We start from the raw sequence: 19,051 nt of genomic DNA, 5'->3' as shown, positions 1-19,051 counted from the left end.
TATCTATATATATATGTATATGTATGTATATACATATATATAGAGATATATATATGTATGTACACAAGATATACAAGATCGATTAAAAATTAATACTATTGAAGAGAGATTTTACAATTAGCTGAAGGAATAATAATCTATATAAAACGCTTTAATTTACTTGTAATGTTAGCTATGTCCAAAGGATATAAAAAAAAAAAATGAAGAAGAAAAAAAAATTGCAACAAAATGCTTTCAACAATACCTTCTCTCGATCATATTTACCAATTATAGAGTAAAGAATTTTATCGAAGATGCTTGGTGGTCCACTTTTATTTTCTATTAATTTTTGTTGTTTTTTGGCTGTTTTTTTTTGTTCTTGTTTTTTTATACAATCTTTGAATCGAAAGATCTCTACGAGTGTTGTGTTTTAAAAAGCGTTTACACACGCGCATGTAATAATAATATAATCATTATGTTAAATCATTTCATCTAACTGGGATATATTAACTAGTGTCGATATTTCTGTGCTTTTGTTTGAAATACATAGTCAACTAAATTGACCATGGAGATTTGTTTGTATTTGTACATACTACTTATTTACTTACTCACTTACTTACTTACTTACTTATTTATACTTTTGTGTATATGTATGATATATATTACATTATGGTATATATCAGTCCCTTCCAAGCGCGCGAAGATGATGAGATGAAATTATTAGATATATATCATCAACAATTGTCAACGAACGAAGCTGCCGAACCACTGGCAATTTCTGCGTATTGCTGCCTATTCGCTGAACATAACTTGCTGGAGAGATCAGTCTCTCTTTTTCTATATGTTATTGTAACAACAGAACAAAAAAAAGAAAAAAAAAAAAAAAAGAAAAAGAAACAGTTTATTGAATACATATCTTTAAATTAGAGTCTTAAAAAAACGTAATCATTGAAAGTATAATAATATTTCCATTTTAAATTGTTGATTAATTTTAAATGTTATCATTATTATCATTATTATTATTATTATTATTATTATTATTATATTATTACTATTGTTACTAGTATACACTAACTCGTTATTAATGTTAGATAAAATATTAAGAGACTCACCCTCTTCCTGGTAGTTCCATTACGTCAACGCTAACACTGTTGACGTATAATCGATCGTTACACCAAAAAAAGCATAACGATCGTGGTTGAAGCACGTCCATATCATAAGACCAGGATAATTCTACTCGTCTGATCTTGCCAATTGAACCTGACGGATGAGCTATCACCATTCGTACGCTCGTGCCATGCTCTAGTCTCATATAACCACTGAAATTTGAAGAACAATCATCAATTAATTATTAATGGTCAGTTTTTAGTATGTTTATCTAAATGTAAATTGATCAGGATTAGAATATCACCTAGGTGTGAGATCCATGTTACGTATCAGTCCGTTGTCAGCATGAAGAGTTACCTTCATAAAACCTTGAACCCAACTTTCGGCACTGGGTGGTCTAGCTAGATTGATCGTTATCCTGTAGTGTCTTCCTAAATAATAATTATTCGATTTGTTAGCAAATGCATAGATATAAATATATATATATATATATATATATATATATATATATATATTAAATATTTATTATAGTTATTACAAATGATTAACTTCTCTCTCGAATAAAAAATGTCTTGAAAAATTTATGAACATGTTATAAAGATTAATAAGAATAACAAGCAATAATATAGCACAAGCAAACAAAAAAATAATATAATACAATTTATCATTAAACTCTTGATATTTAACTTACTGCAATAAGGATCTTCTTTGCCGGTGTTAAAAAAAAATTTCGATCCTAGCAACGAGGAAACATCTTGTTTAGTGGCTCTACGTCTTAACAGAGCTGGACTAGCATCAGCGTGATAACCCATGATCGCACAGTTTAAACTATCGTTTCCCTTGCAAGAAAAACACTCGCCCTTTAGGAAACTCTTATAGCTCGAACATTCATGAGCTATATACTGACACTTCGAATTGATGCTCTCGGTGAAGAGCTTTATGGCACGTATATGATTGCAAGCCACCAGGACACGTGATGCTTCATCAAAACCTTCACGTATTAGAGTCAACGGTAAAGATGGTGTTGTCTCACTCAAATCCGTACAACCTGGTTGTTCCTTTCCATTGTTTGGATAAAAGTCCAGGTGTCCACATGCTTGACTCATCCCATAACCTGGAAGCCCTTATCATAACTTTATTTAATTTTTCATTATCATTTTTTAATTCTTTGTTTATTTTTTTTTTTAATTAATCCTTCATACAATTAATGGCTATCATCGAAGAAATTTCATGAACCCCACCCACCCTCAAAAAAAGAAAAAGAAAAAATATATATATATATATACGAAGCGTATAATCTTGATGTTATATTTGAAATTATTATTATTAATAATTCATATTATTCATTTAACATTTTCATTTCTATGATATTTAAATAATAATAATGAGAGATATTCTCTCTCAAAAATTATGTTTAGGTATGTTTCTTTTTCTTATAATGTTCTCTTCTCAATAAAATATATGTCACGTAAAAGTGAAATTTCATTTTTTCCAAGAAGATGCAACTACAAGTATTCAAACACATTTATTCGTGCTAATTGTTACGATGTTGTTTGTCATTATTATTATTATTATTATTATTATTATTATTATTATTATTATTATTATTATACGAATGAATTTATCCGTATCGCATTCATTTGATATATTAGATAATAAGGAAAGTTTCTTAATAATTGAATTGCTTTCAATCTTATTATTATTTGTTATAAAATATAATAATATATTAGGCTGTAGAGAGAGAGAGCTATTAATATGATGCCTTGGTATTAAATTCATTGCATCAAAATCGCCATCTTTTTTTTTCCCCTCCCCCCCAAGGAAATTCGACAATTGCCTGAAAGCAATTTGACCAAAAGCGTAATCGAAAATAATTACATACTATTTTCGAAGAATAACAACAGGTGTATGGATTATTTTATAAATAAATAGTTAAATTTGTTTATATAAATGACACGTTATTAATTGCTACACCTGATATACATTTTACGTGTAAAGTGAAATTTCATTCCAAAGAGAACGATTAAAACTGTAATCAATTTATTTGTTTAAACTATCTTAATGATTATTTGTAAATAATTAATTATTCATTATATTTATTTATTATAATAAATAATAAAAGAATGACTTTTTCTTTCATGGAAAAAATTTCTTTTTTCTTATTTTAATATATTATGCGAAATATCAATGAAATTTCTTCGTCGATGATAGACATTAATTTATTTTCTTATTGTTGTTGTTGTTAATTAACTTTTAAAAGTAAAAAGGGCTCAAATATATATTACAAAAGTCTATACATTTCTTTATTTTTCTCTTGATTTTGATCTCGCCTACCTAAGAAAAATATACTCTTTCCATCCGTATGAATTACGTCGACCAATTCGGCATCAGTATAATCCAAACGAATGTGACTTGGCATTCCTTGAAAATATGGTTCCGCTGGATCCAAGCCGGTTATTCTGCCAACGTTACCACGTAATTTTTCACCAGCATAACCAGCTGTATGAGCACCAAGACTGTGACCTATCAGATGAACATCGTTTGGTTCCAATCTATAATTGGTCTGTATTTTTTTTTTTTGCAATAAAAACATAAGTGTCATTATGAGTGTCTAACAAATTTCTCGATTAATTAATTTGTCAATCACTTTGGTTATTTCAAGTAGACGGGTAAAAGATTATAAGTCGTCAACTTTTTAGAAAAAAACATACAAATAAAAAAAAAGGATAAACATTAATATATTAATTAACATTATTATTCTTAATTCGTGATATGAATATTTTATAAGTTCAATAACGCGTAACACATACATATGTTATCAACTTTCACGTAAACAACATTTAATATCTGATATTAAATTGCATTATAAATATTATAAGTGATTCCTTATGTTAATGTAAAACCAATGAATTCTGATTAATATTCTTTTACCCGTTCACGAATAAATATATAAATTGAATAATTAGGTTTCTCTTCACCTGTAAATGTTTGATCAGATGAGCTATTTCTAAGCCAACTAATCTGGTATTGGCTGTAGCTTGTGTATAAAGAGGTAGACTACCACCAGCCCAATCCACCACAATTACATTGTAATCCCCGTGTTTTAACAATTCGTTCTTCATTTCCTACATAATTTCAACATAATTCGTTGATTTTGTTTTTCAATTAAAAAATGTCACAATGGGTATACATTAAAAGCCTCACCTTTACCCAACTGCTAAGTGGTGTATCAATGAAACCATGGATTATAAACTTAGTCTTTCGTTTAGGATTGAAGTTAGAATATTTGATTGTTTTGTCCTTGGCTACCGTCAATACGTGACCCTAAATGATTATTTCATTATTATTCATTTCATCATCTAATTTATCGGTTGTGGTAATAGTTTATAATGAAATCTATTTGAAAAATAACTCACCACAGTTGGATTGTCATTGGTGTAAAGGATGAAGCTTGTGTTGATGACTTCTCTTGGTAAAGGAAATACGTTTAATGGTCTATACATCAAATGATACCAACTTCTTGTTATGTTCAAACAGCCTAACTCGTCGTAACATCTTGTTTCGTTCTCGACTGTAGAAGGATATATATATATTTAAATATTCTTTAAAAATAACACACGAAATAATCTCATCTTCCTTTGTTTTTGTTTTACACTATTTTGTATTAGATTATGGTGAACCATATTGTTCGTGTGTTTCAATTAATATATTAAAAAAGTCGAGAGGCCCGGGATTCGAACCCAGGATCTTTCGCATACCGTAAGAACGCTCTACCACTTGAGCCACGAAGACCTGTATGATTGAATTAATATTTTCAAGGTAAATTTTACAAAAAAAAAACTAAACAATCCCATTATGCAGTTTCAAAGTAAAATTTCAATCCAATGAACGCACGAACTTTTGCTTCACATTATAATTTAACATTTAAATAAATTATATATATATAGATATATAAGAATTTAGTATTTACATGGTAACCATGGTATGTTAACTTCGATTCGATCGCTTCTTGCCCATTGAAAGGGATCCAAGATTCCGGCGGAGCAAAGAACAGGAGTCAATGCGACCAGGAGCAAAATGATTACTCCTGCGACCTCAATGACCTCGTATTTACTCGTATCGCTCCTCCTCATCCTGCAATAATTGATTCAAATTAAATATTCGATTTTTTATTTTTAAATTTATTTATTATTAATTTTTTGTATTATGATAAAATTAACGTTTTATTTTCATTTTATAAGAGTATAAGAATGATAAGTATGTTATCTAACATAATCGACAATAATTATAAATATAATCGTTGCATCGTTGTTTTGTTTATTTCGAATTATTTATTTTCTCTTTGTTTTAAAAATGATGTCTCGTTTTTTTTTTCTTCTTATATTTTATTTATCATCTACTTTTTATTCGTCTATCATAAAATTTATAATATCTTATACCGAGTGAAGGAAAAAATTAGAAGAACGAGAGAAATAATTCGATTCTTTCCAGCAATAACAATTTTCCCCCCTATTTCCAATTCGCTTCTCTTCCCTCGTCGTAAAAATCTAGATACAATTTCCAATTTTATTACAGAAGGAAACGCTTATGAAACTATTAAATCCTGCAAAACAAGAATCCATTCCTTTCTCTCATATATTTTCAAAGGAGACCAACGATTCCTTTACTTTAAGAGAGAGAAAAAAAAAATAACAAAAAACAAAAAACAAAAAGAGATTCCCCCTTCCATTGGAGGGAATCCTTTTCGAAAGTGTGTCTCGCGAGATCATTAAAATTAAAGAAGAAACACAAAATAACGATTCTCAAACGAACAGTTTCAACGTAAAATTATAATAAAAAGGGAAACGTATGAGCAAAAGAAACAAAAAACAAAACAAAAAAAACACAAATAAATTAACATAATTCCGTGAAAATAAATCGATAATAAATCAAATTAAACGAGAATAAAATAAAATAAAATAAAATAAAATAAAGAAGAAGAAAAAGAAGAAGAAAGAAAAAAAAAGTTAACCCTTAAATAAATAACGAAACAAACAAGAATGCGAGGAAAAAGGAGAGTAAACAAAAGTAACAAAATAAACGACAATGAACAAAGAAATAAAAGAAAGAAAGAAAGCGAGAGCGAGAGCGAGAGAGAGAGAGAGAGAGAGAGAGAGATGGTTAAAAATTGGTCACGAAATCTCTTGAGAAAAATAAGAAACCGGTCCTGAATCGGGATCGTGCATTTCACTTGAATAAATGATGCTGAGGAGAGAGTAGAAGGAATGTGTATGAGGGAAGGGGAGGGATGGGGGAGGGGTGGGGGCAGGGGGAGTAGGAAGGGCCTGGTAAGAAGGAGAGTAGTATTCGGGTATTAAATAATCATTATTTCGAAAGTAAGAGTGTAAATGCGGCGCCAAAGTAACCCGGTAACAACGTAACACAAAACAACATTTCTTACAGGAGAAAGAAAGATAAAAGATATGTGAAAGAAGATGAGAGAGAGAGAGAAAGAGATATACATATACGTATACGCATATATGTATTTGTATGTGTATATATATTTATTATAGTGTGGCCCAGATTCGACGTCCTTCCCTCCGGCAATGTTGTATCGCTTCCTGTTTCCACCCTTCCCCCCCAATCCCTCCCCCCACGCCCTGGCCCCTTTCACCCCTTTCGCCCCTCTGTCCTTCTGGCTCCGCATTTATTTTCTTTTCTCTTTCACTCGATTGTCCAACATCCTTGCTTCTACTCTTTTCTCTTTTTTTTTGTTCTTTTTCTATTTGTTTTTTTCTCTCTCTCTCTCTGTCTCTCTCGTGGTTTCTTTTTTTTACGTTTGAAATTTTCGAAGTAAGATGACATATCTTTTTTTTCAATTTTGTTTTTTGTTTTTTTTTGTGTTTTCTTTTTATTTTTTTAAAGAAAGAGGTATAAGGTGGGGTATGTGTGTTAGTTGGAGAGAAGAAAGTCGTCTAAACGATACACATGGGAAAAGTAGGCAGTCTCGAGAGTATGATAAAACATGGTATCTTTCTTTTTCTTATATTTTGTTGTTCTTTCTTTCTTTATTTATTTCCTTCTCTGATTGTCAGACGATTATTTTCAATGATTTTCATTGATCGATAATAAAAATTCAATGATTTATGATTTATGATATAAGAAGAAAGATCTAGTACGATAATCGAGTTTTCTTTTTTTTCTATGGGAAATTAGAATTGATACCAGTTTCGATGAAATGTTTTTAATTATGTACAATTTAAATGATTTTTTTATATTAATCTTGTCGAACGTAGGAGTCAGATAATTATGAAAGTGATATAAGTAAAATATATATGTATATTTGTACGTATGAATTATTTTGTTAAATGATTACGCATTATTACGGTGTAGATAAAAAATGTTTAATTAAATAAAATTTATGAGAGAAATTCATATAATAATTTATTTTGTTCTTCATTCGATTCACACTTTCATAATTATTGTATAATATTATATAATATATTAGGCTGTGGTAATTAATTCGGTGCTTCGATATTTTAAATTAATTCGATCGAATAAATATTGGCATTAGTTTATCGTCAAGAAATTAGATCGTTGTTTGACAAAAAAATAAAACAAAGTAATCGAAAATAATGAAAATCATTTTTAATAATAACAGACGTGTATGATTAATTTATTCAATGAAATATTAAATTTGTTTAAAAAGTATCGATGTAAATGTAAAAATTGATGTATTATTCTAACGATAACAGATGTGTATGATTATTTTATTCAATGAAGTATTAAATTTGTTTAAAAAGTATCGATGTAAATGTAAACATTTATGTGTAAGATTATAATTATTAAATATACAATATAATCAAATATATTTATCGTGTGTATTACGTATGTATTTTATATTCGTAATCATTATTTTACTTAAAGTAAAATAGAAAGAGAAAGAGAGAGAGAGAAAGAAAGAAGAGTAACAAAATAGAAAATACAAGATTGGACTCCTTTTAACAATTCAGGAAGGAAACGATTATGATCATCGTGTTCGAGATTATCGTGTTCGATGAACTAGATAAAGAGATATTCGCATAAGTTAGGAAAAGTTACTTGCATTACGTTAAATACACTCGGGAATAGGACTTTTGAAAGTGAATACAATTACGTAAACGATGGTTACGTCTCATCTTGATATATTCATCGATAATAATTAAAGGATCTTTTTCATTTTGATCGATTTAAATTAATAAATGTAAAAGAAAACAAAAAAAGAAATATGTTACAAGACCTTTCTAAAAGAAACATTAATTTTTTCTGAATACCTTTTTAAATATTATTATATTATTTTTAAATTAATTCTTATAAGTATCTAACATTATTTAATAAAAATAATTAAAATAATAAGACGAACGAATATATTACAATTATTTACACTTTTATTTTATCTTTTCGTTACGAATCTAACACGAATTTCAGGAAATGATGATGTGTTCGCATAATAATAAACAAATTAGTTTTATTCAACGTGTCGCTCGTTGTCAGTTAGCGTGAATAATTGTGCAGGAAGTTATATGATCGTGTGTATCGTACCGTGATATATTCATATACACATATTAAAAAAAAATATATATATAATAATAATAATAAGTATACTAGATATTTTAATCTTTCTTCTAATTTTCTGTTTCTCTTTCTCTCCTTTTATTCTTTTGATCATAGCAAGCGGAAATATTCTATGATTCTTTTTAAATTATTGGTAATCTCGAAACATACTAATTTATTAATCATCACCCTTCCCTCTCTCTCTCTCTCCCTCTCTTTATTTTCTCGATATTCCTGTAGAAAGCGAATTACAGGGGAAGTATATTTCCTCGCGTGTTCACGAGTAAATATCAATTTACTCTTTTGACAGGTCTACGTTTATTTCCTAGCGACAATGTTCTTTCAATTGATCTCTCTCTCTCTCTCTCTCTTTCTCTTTTCTTCTATTTATATTACATTTATTTCTATCTTTCTCTTTTTCATTGTATAAATACAAGATCATTCAAAAATAGCTGAATGAGAAAGATAAAAAATAACAAATTTAATTTTAACCCCTTGGGTACGGATTTATTTGAGAAAATATTTGCATGTGGAACGAAAATAATTTTTGGTTGCTTGGTGTAGTATCTAAAGGCAGTACATTTTGGGTAAGAATGTATTTATTTTTAAAATATTGGTGACATATGTAGTATTAAGATGTATTCAAGTAATTAGAATTGCAAAAGAAAAATAAATTAATAATAACAAAATAAAACTAAATGAAATAAATTGTACCTAAAAGTTTAATTTTTAATTTGACGTCTTAGACACGTCACCGCTCCTAGGGAAAAAAAGTGAATGACGTGTCTCAGACGTCAAATGTACCTAAAGGGTTAATCACACGCAACAACGTTTACTTTTTATTTTTATTCTTTCTTTTTTTTTTTCTTGCTCGTATAAATACAGGTTGTTCGATTTTTCCGAATATTTATTTGTTTCTCATCTATCGGGGGTGGGAGGGTGGTAGGAGGAGGGAAAAAATTAGAAGAAAATATCGAATGATTAGCCACGTAATTTTTGAAACATCCTGTATAAATGAAGTAGTAGTACTACTAGTGATAGTAGTAGTAGTAGTAGTAGTATTTGAAAGTTAAAACTTCATTTACTCTAAGACGATTTCTAATCCAGGAAATACGAATTAATTTCGAATTTATTTTCTAATTCCTTTCGATTATATCTTACTGACTTTTCTCTATTGGCCTTGATCTTTTTCTACGTTTTTTGAAATAGAATTAAATTAGATCAGGTAAGGATCATTGTCATGATCTAATCCAATCTTCTGATAGATCAGATTAGAAAGAAAGAGAGAAAAATAGGGAGAGAGAGAGAGAGAGAGAAATTGATGAGAGTGACGTAAGTAAACCTTTGTTTCTCTTTTTATATTTATATATAAATATAGTATCAATAAACACTCGTATGTGTGAAAGGTACATCTAACAAGATGATTTCTAATTCAAGAAATAATCATTAAAATTCTAATATTAATTCTTGTTTTTTTTTTCTATTCTTCTTCTATATTTTATTAATAAATAAAATGGCCTTGTGAGAAGAGAATTTGATTTTTTTTTTTGAAATAATAAGCGATTAAAAACCAGTATTGAATCATTATCGTGATTTAATCCAATGTTTCAAGAGATTACGTAAAAAAAAAGATATATAGAAATTTTGTTAAGTAATATTCGATTGATTAACAAGTTTCCTCGTATTTTCTTGATAAACAACATTTAGGATCGCATAACATTTGATAATATTACAGAGATCAGGTAATACTCTTGCTTGCGTTTGAAATATTATACATCATAGAGTAATTAAAAACAAAAACGTGATATCAGTTTGTGTTCATTTATTAAAGATGAGTTCAAAATAATAAAGAACAAATTCGCGATACGTTTGTGAAAATAGTTTTTGAATTTACATAATATAATTTTATACAAAATACAATTTATAGAAAGAAAAATTTCATTTTCGATGTAAACGAAAATTCGTTATTTGTTATATTTTTCTTTTCTTTTCTTTTTTTAATTTTCAATGGCCTTGATCTTACATTTCTTTTTCATTCTTTGTAAAATAAAAATAATATAACAACATCTTCTCAACCGAATGTCATCGTCATGACCTAATCCAACGTTTGAAGAGGTCAGGCAAGCATAAAAAGAAAGTAAGAGTTAGTTTAAAGAGAGTGAAATGAAATATTTTTTTTTTCTTTTTTTTTTTTTTACCGAAGAAGTATTATAACGAATATAAGTGACGTAAATATGTGTACCTTTCTCTTTCTCTTTAATTTTCTTTCTCTGTCTCTTATTCATTCTCTCCGTTTCTCCCTGATCCGAAGATTACGTAAGATCAAAAGACTGGCCACAAATTCTTAAGACCGAAGAAAATAAATTTCACCTGTGGATTGATCCCCAACCCCCCCCTCTCATAAAGAGCTCGAGTTACGTTTACTCTCTCACCATAAAAGAAACAAAATAATATATCGAATCGTCTTACTCGTTGTGTCGTTGTTTTACCTACACACAACACAAGATTTGGTTTTTTTCCTACGTATAGCGTTCCAACGTAATGCATTTGATCATTTATCTAACTATGATGATGCTTATTTCGAAGTTAGTTAGTTAGTTAGTTAGTTACTTACTTACTTTTTTTTACTTTTTTTTTCATTTTATTATCTATCTTTTGTATCTTGCGTAAAATGAAAGGTAGTAGAAATTTAACGATGATTCCCCGTAGCGAAAGTTTTACTAATGTTCATTTGGTTTTTTTTTTTTTTAATTATCTCGTCTCCGAATTGTTTCGATAATTTAAACAACAATAGTTAAGAAGAAAAAAAGAAGAAACAAATTTGTTACGGTCATAATTTTATATATTGATTCTATTTTATCGTTGATTTTATTATAAATGATAGAAATTTTGATGTTTTCAGACAGACGATATGATTTTTTTTTTTTTAGAAATAAATCAAATAAATATTAAACGAGAAACACAAGTTTAGTGTCGTATTAATTAATTAAATAAAAGTATGGAATTTTCGAAATAAATATCGTACGATATCATCAATTAAAAAAAGAACGTTCGCTTTCGAAAAGATAAAAAAAAGATATATATATATATATATATATATATATATACCAATACCTAGATGAAAGAAAGCAAAAGAAAAAGAAAACTACAATAAGAACCAGTTAAAATAAATACTTAACGTTTAAAAGTTAATTGAAAGTTAACTGTAAATGGTGAAGGATTTTTCAAAGAAATCGGAATTTTAATGATTCGACCGAGTTAACTCGTTTTCTCGCAAAACGTAGTTACACATACCAAAGTAATATTATACTCTACCCGTTAGAGTAGAATATATCTCACTAAGAAGACATTATTAAATAAAATTGCACAGTAATCATTTATAGACCCATATTAGGATGGAATTTATTCATTTAAGTTAAATTGTCTCTAATGACGATAAAGGATTTGACTTTGAAAACAATATTACTAAATTTATCCAACGATTCGTTGACGTATTCAAAGATTGCTATCATTTTCAATAACGAAGGAAAATCATTGAATTCGTTCGCCAATGATTAAATGATTGACAAATTAATAATGAAAGAAAGAAGTGAAGAAAGAAACAATTTAAAAGATAAAAATAAAGAGAGAGAGAGAGAGGGGGAAAGATAATAATAGTAATGGAAAGAGAGAGAAAGAGTATACTAATGCCGCAATAGTGAATTTCCAACGTGGCCGGCCTTTACACTGACCTATATGTCAGACATAACAGAACTCGAAAGGTGTACGGTAAATCTAGGTGGTTTTAACCTGCATTACAAATATATACTTATGTATATATATATATGTGTGTGTGTGTAGATTGTCAACGTAATTTATTGCACATGCACAACATTGCTCGCTTGCATACAAACACAGATCATTCTTACGAGATAATATGTCGTATTGTATGTATTATATGTCGCTACTTACTCTGAATAGAAAAAAGAAAAGAAAAATAGGAAAAAAAGAAGGAGAAAGAGAGATGTATTTTCGTTGAAATGTTTTGTATACCAAAGATTGCATAAGAAAAAGTAAACCTATTCACCATAGAATTTCTCGATGACCGACAAACCCATTACTTCTTAGAAATCCCTTTCATGAAATATTTGAATGTGTTGATAATAATGTATATAAGTATGTGTGAGTAAAGTCTACGAGAATTGTACTATGCACTTAGGTCGAGTAGTAATTATATAAATAATACTTAGAAAATGTGTGTGTTGTTAATTATTTTATGACGTAACCATGTTTTTTTTGCACCGATGGAAGTTTCATTTATAAAAGAAGAAACTGATGATATTTTGAACGAGTATTTCAATAAATTTGATCCTCGATCGAATTACGAATTTATAATTTTTGTATATATATATATTTCTTGTATTACATAAAATTATTTTAATTTTAATAATAGAATATATATGTTGATTGCAATTAAATGGAAATAAACACTTGTATCTGATAATTTATACGTATGTTTTTATTTTCAAATAATCTTGTCCTATGTTAATATAATAAATTAATTAATAATAGTTTAGTCAGAAAAATGTAAGATGAAATTTTAATTAATTTCTATTTTATTCATGTATATTTTATTTTCTGTCGATATAAGTATATATTTTTATATGTCATAATGCCAAGATAAGAGAAAGAAAGAGAGAAAGAGAGAGAGAGAGAGAAAGGAAGAAGGCAGGTGTTCCAAGTCAAAATAAATAAGCCATAAAAACTTGAGAGCTATGTGTGTTACGTACACAATCAACCAAGAAGGCAACGTTCTCCTTGTGTTTGTCATCGAATCAGTTCGAAAGAATGTTGGCGCTTTCTCGTCGTCATTGTTGTTATTCTCCTTTGCAAACTTATATTCAATATAATAATAATAATATAATAATAATACAAAATTCGACAATCATTCATTTTCTATCGTAAATTAAACTCATCCTAAGAATTTTCAATCAAAAATTTAATATCGAATATTCAAATATTTAAATTAATCTCACACGTACAAAATAAAAATTAGAATTGTATTATTGTCAAAATATTGTTTATAATTATATTATTTATAATTAAAAAAAAATAATATTTAATTTATATTTTTATGTATTTATTTATTATTTATTATTAGATTTATTTATTATATTATTATTTATATTGATTTATTTTATTATATTATTTATAATTATATTGTTTATAATTATATTTCTTCTATTACACAAGATATATCAGAATTTCTTATATAATTTTGAAACGTTTGAAATATGTTTTTTTTAATTCGTAAAAGTCTTGTAATTTTAATAATAAATCTAATAAATTATATATAAAAAATGTTCAACAAAAAAGTAAATTAATTTATTATATTAAACATTGTCTAAAGAACTTTCGACGCTATACACTGTATAAATTTGCAATAATATTTAAAAATACGTTAAATAATTGTTTATGTTAATCCTATCTTGTCATAGATAAAACCTATCTAAATTTTCTATCATATATCGTTTAATAATATATTTCAATAAAACACGTATCGTATTTAAATTCAAATCAAGCCACACGTTTGTGATATTTATGAGAAAAAAAGAAAAGAAAAAAAAAGAAAGAAAAGAGAAAAAGAATTTCGCTCGAGAAATATTCGCAAAATTAATTGTAAATTAAAACGAGTAAAATGTTTTAATGGCGAGTCAACCGACAATGTTATCCGAAGACGATCATTCGCGCAATGATGATTTAAATTTTCAAATACATTTCCAAGAAGAGATCCCACCCCCTCCCCGGCCCCCTACTCTTCCTTCTCTTCTTTTTTTTTTACTTAGTTTTTTATTCTTCTCCATTATATTGTTTCATAAAGTAACGTTAATTAAGTTAACGATTTAATCGCTTAATTTTCCCCCTACTAATCACGGTTAACAAGCACGTTTTCAATTTAACGAGCAAACCAATGCGGAAATGGCGTGTTGGCATGATGGCGAACCATAGATGCAGATGCGACTTCGTTGCTGCGAAAGTGGTTGCACTTTGAAATTTTCTACGTAACGTTGCTGTTTCTAAGCCAGCACACAGACAAAGGTCTAAGAAAATTCTTCCGTTTTGCACGCTTCGTCTGTCTAACTTGAAAATTTGTATTATTTTTAATTCATTGTTTTTTTTCCCTAACATTTTTTTCCCCAACATTTTTTTCCCTAACATTTTTTTCCCCAACATTTTTTTCCCTAACTTTTTTTTCCCTAACATTTTTCTTCCCTCCATTTTTCATTGTAATTAATTTTGATCTTTTTTTCGTATTATCGTTTTAAATCTTATCGAATAGGTAACAAATCATTACTCGTGTAAGTATCATAATAATTTAATAATAATACTATCTTGAAATGTGTGTATAATTATTGTAAAATGATTATTCTTCTTCTTCTTCTTCTTTTTTTTTCATATTCTTTTTTTTATTCATTATATTATATTACTGTTTATATGAATTATAATCAAGTTTGAGAGATTTTCCGTATTGTGTTTCAATTTTATCATTAAATAGGTAATAAATTACAACTCGTGCGTGTACAATAATTAATTAATTATTAAGTTGATTAAAATGGATGATAATAACCAATTGATTTCGTTTGTTGTTCATTTTTTCTTTCTTTATCATAAATTAGTGTCTTTGAAAAATGATCAATAATTTAAATCTCTCGTAATCTTTTTTTTTTTTTAATTATTTTAACTCGTACGTTATATAAATAAATTTTTTCTTCGTGTATTTCTATTATGTTCTTTTTTTATTTAAATAAATTAATGTACTCTTTAATAATCTCGTATGTCATATAAATTAATTTGTTATTTGTATTTCTAACGTTTCTTGTCTTTTTATTTTTTTTTTTAATAAAGTACAAAGTATAACAAGAAATTAAATATTCATTATAGTTCATGTTTTTTTTTTATATAGAAAAGAACGATTATAATTATGTTAATTATAATTAATTACTATTTTCCTGGGTGTATTAATTTTCTTATAAAATCTCATTAGTTGATTTATATTACAATAAAATAAAAATCAAACAAATTATATGATACAAAACGAAATGGACTCTTTACCATTTCTATTTCAATTAAATTAATCCAATATAAATAATTATAGAAATATATAAATTAGAAATAAATTTTCTCGAATTAAATTCAAATCGTCGACATAACAAACTAATAAAATGTTAACTATTTAATCCTTTATACAAATCTCTCGTATCCGTTTACGTGCACGCACGCACGCATGCAAATACGTGTGCACGTGTCTGCGTGTTTGTAAATGTTTTCAATCTTTCAAACCACATTTTGCGGTTAAAAAAATTATTTATAAATATCTTTCATATAGAGAGAAACGCACAGATGCACCCACACGTATGATATACCAACACGACCTTCCGATACTATATGACCTTGACCCTTTCGTCACGCTTTCTCGACGTCTTACGATCCTCCGACGTTTCTCGAAGGAAATGAAATTACTGACGTTGAAAACTTTTAACCGACGTTCTACTCTATGCATTTGTTTTCTTTCCTAAAGATCATCAGAAATGATCATTGAAGAGACTCAACCTTAAGATTAATGTCCGAAGAAATTCTATGGTTCTACGTAACGTGACTTTGTGAAAGGTTTAAATCGTGTTCACGTCTTCTTTTCAACTATTATTACGAACTTTTCAGGGTTTTCGTATTAATATATACCTGTGTGTGTATATATATATGTAGGTAAGATTGTATATACTTGTATGTGTATGTTTGTGTGTGTGTATGTGTGTGTGTGTGTGAATGTGATCACGAACAATTTAAGAGGGAAACTACTATGTTTTCTTACGGAAGTACACACAATCAACTCTCGTTCGATGGTTGCATAAGATACGATTAATCTCTACATTTGTATATCAATTTGTATACTTATTAATCATTTTGTTTCCTTTTTCTTTTCTCTTTTTTTATTACAAGATCATTTAATTGATATTATTATCTTAAATGAGTCGAGTATATATATGTGTTGTAGAAATAATTTTTATTCGAAATAATTTTAATCTATGATTTATGTGATATTTTACACATTCATTTATTTTAATGGGTAAGTATTTTTTTGTTTAAAAAAATAATTCTTATCCTAAGAGAAAGAATAAAGATAAGAGGAAAATCGTATTTTGTATAATTTGCATAATTTATATGTCATATATCATTGAATAATTGAACGAAAGTTAGTAAAAAATATTATTAATTATTCATACGATTTAAATATCTTTTTCTTTTTCTTTTTTCGTTGAAATAAATTATAGAAATATCTTTAATTATTTTTATCATACCCGATCGTCTCTGATAAAATAATTTCAATTAATAGAATCTATCAAATTGTACCATTTATTCTATCAAATTATTAAAAGAAAAGAAATAAAAAAGAAAGAAAATAAATCATAAATATATGAAAAGAGAATAATTATTGAAATAATAAAAAAAATAATATCTTTTGTTCATAACGTACATAATATTTGTATTAACACATATATAATAATTAATAATGAAATAAAATTAATAAAATGAATAAAAAAGAAACAAAGGTGACCGAGACAAAATTTATTTATTCTCGACTCGTGCGAATCGTTTCTTTCTTTTTATTTATTTTTCTTTTTTTCTATTTTTATTTTCTTTCTTTTTATTTTCAAGAACAATCGATAAAAGATGAAGGAAGGAAGGAAGGAAGGAAGGAAACGATTTGCACTTAACGAGTCAGTTTGCGGAGTCGTCTCGCGTGTTGCTCGCCGATATAAAAGTTGCTTCCTAGTTCGTGAGTACTCGGAAATAAATATCTACGATATTTTTCTTCGATTATAGTACTCTACGATTCGAATCGTTTGACTTTGTGTGTATACCGTTTATATATATTTCTCTCTGTTAAACGCATACACGTTTAAACGTACACACATATTAAAACGTGTACTGTTATATCTGTTTATAAATAATTAATTATTTATAAACAGATTATTTTATTAATTATAGATTAATATATTTAATATATTATTATTTTTATTAATAAATTTTTATTATTTGATTAATACATTAATATATTTAATTATAGATTATTATATATAAAATGAACAAAAAAATCAAAATAATAAAATCATACATGTGTAATAATAAAATTCAAAATAATTTAAACGTTGATAAATTAAATTAACGTTTAAACCGTAACAAAACGCGTATCATTCTGTGAGAATAAATAAATTACTTTGAAAAAATTATAATTAGATTTTATTTTGATTTATATATTCGATTAAAAGAAAAATAAACTTATTCTCTAACGAATATAACTTGGAAAAGTTATTCGATAAATGTAAAAGCGTGTACGTCGTACGCCTACGTAGGATTCGAGTTGCTTGTCCATGGAGAAAGTTCGCGTACTAGCCTATAACGTTATATACAAACACATACACGCATGTGTATACATACATGTATACATTACGTACGTTTGTGTACATGCACACATCTTTTTATATATAAACCATTCCTAAATGTGACATCAAATTTTTGAAACAAATCAAATTTCGTTTGATTGATTATAGGAAAATTAATTACAACAAATGAACACGTGAATTTGTTTGTTGTTTCAACGAGTGAAATGAAATTAAAGAGAGAAAAAGATGAGTCAAACGCATACATCTTTGAAATTCGAATGAGAAATCTTACGTGTGAAACGTGATGGGAATTATGAGAAGATAAAAAGAAGAAAAAAGAAAGAAAATAAAAAAAAAACGAGAAATACAAAAATAGGAATGTTTGTATAGTTATAAAATTTTGACTATAGTATATTACAGTTATTACATAGAGAAAGAAAAAGAGAGAGATAAAGAGAGAAATGTTCGACTATCGATTACCTCATCGATTTTCTACACTCCTCTAACTCCTAAGTTTAATATCAATAAGACCAATTTGTTAGGAATATTAAAACGAAGAGAAAAAAAAAGAAAGTACAGTTAATAGAAAATTAAATATTAAGTTAAAAAAAATATCGGTGTAGTTTGTTTATCATTTTTCTTTCTCTTTTTATCCGAAACAGATCATAGATCCACTACTACTCACTCACATTTTCGAAAACGTTCCTTCATATCACACTGCTGTGCTCCCTTTTGTTATATTATTTTTCTCTTCACCGGTCCATCGTGTAATCACAACTTAACTTTTTGCGAAAATAGAAAAACCAAACAAAATAATAATTCTACGATACAAACAAACCGGCCGAAAAATAAAAACCTTGCGTATCGTCAATTATTTATTTAATTGAATATATTATATCGCCGTATAATTAATATCGAATAAAATATAACATTATATCGAATAGAATTGAATGATAATAATATGAAAACCA

At 27.3% G+C, this 19,051-nt stretch overlaps 1 protein-coding gene across 3 annotated transcripts; it reads right to left on the bottom strand.

Annotated features, from left to right (window-relative positions):
* Positions 1–325: 325 nt before the first annotated feature.
* LOC122525571 (pancreatic lipase-related protein 2-like) lies at positions 326–18,946 on the bottom strand. Of its 3 annotated transcripts, none has more exons than XM_043648461.1 (10): positions 18,770–18,946; positions 5,057–5,220; positions 4,503–4,657; positions 4,291–4,410; positions 4,065–4,211; positions 3,421–3,649; positions 1,778–2,209; positions 1,391–1,517; positions 1,092–1,298; positions 326–816 (listed from the first exon to the last, which is right to left on the bottom strand). In XM_043648461.1, coding segments are annotated over exons 1-10 (1,686 nt in total). In that variant the 5' UTR covers positions 18,772–18,946; the 3' UTR covers positions 326–713. The 3 variants fall into 3 exon arrangements, with proteins under 3 accessions (XP_043504396.1, XP_043504394.1, XP_043504395.1); XM_043648459.1 differs by lacking the exon at positions 18,770–18,946 and adding an exon at positions 13,428–13,483; XM_043648460.1 differs by lacking the exon at positions 18,770–18,946 and adding an exon at positions 13,428–13,483 and having other exon boundaries at positions 1,778–2,200.
* Between the last annotated feature and the right edge of the window lie 105 nt (positions 18,947–19,051).

This window comes from Polistes fuscatus, unplaced genomic scaffold (genome assembly GCF_010416935.1).
Source record: "Polistes fuscatus isolate 324 unplaced genomic scaffold, CU_Pfus_HIC Scaffold9, whole genome shotgun sequence".
NCBI lineage: Eukaryota > Metazoa > Arthropoda > Insecta > Hymenoptera > Vespidae > Polistes > Polistes fuscatus.
Note: the sequence above shows the minus strand (reverse complement) of the source record. Positions and strands in the feature narration are given on the sequence as shown.

Bases quoted from the DNA above. Each gene is read 5' to 3' on its own strand.
- LOC122525571 (XM_043648459.1), bottom strand. From the start codon at position 13,468: ATGACAAACACAAGGAGAACGTTGCCTTCTTGGTTGATTGT. The intron at 5,221-13,427 runs GTACGTAACACA...CAATTATTGCAG, and splicing joins TTGCCTTCTTGGTTGATTGT to GATGAGGAGGAGCGATACGA. The intron at 1,518-1,777 runs GTAAGTTAAATA...ATTATTATTTAG, and splicing joins CAAAGAAGATCCTTATTGCA to GAAGACACTACAGGATAACG.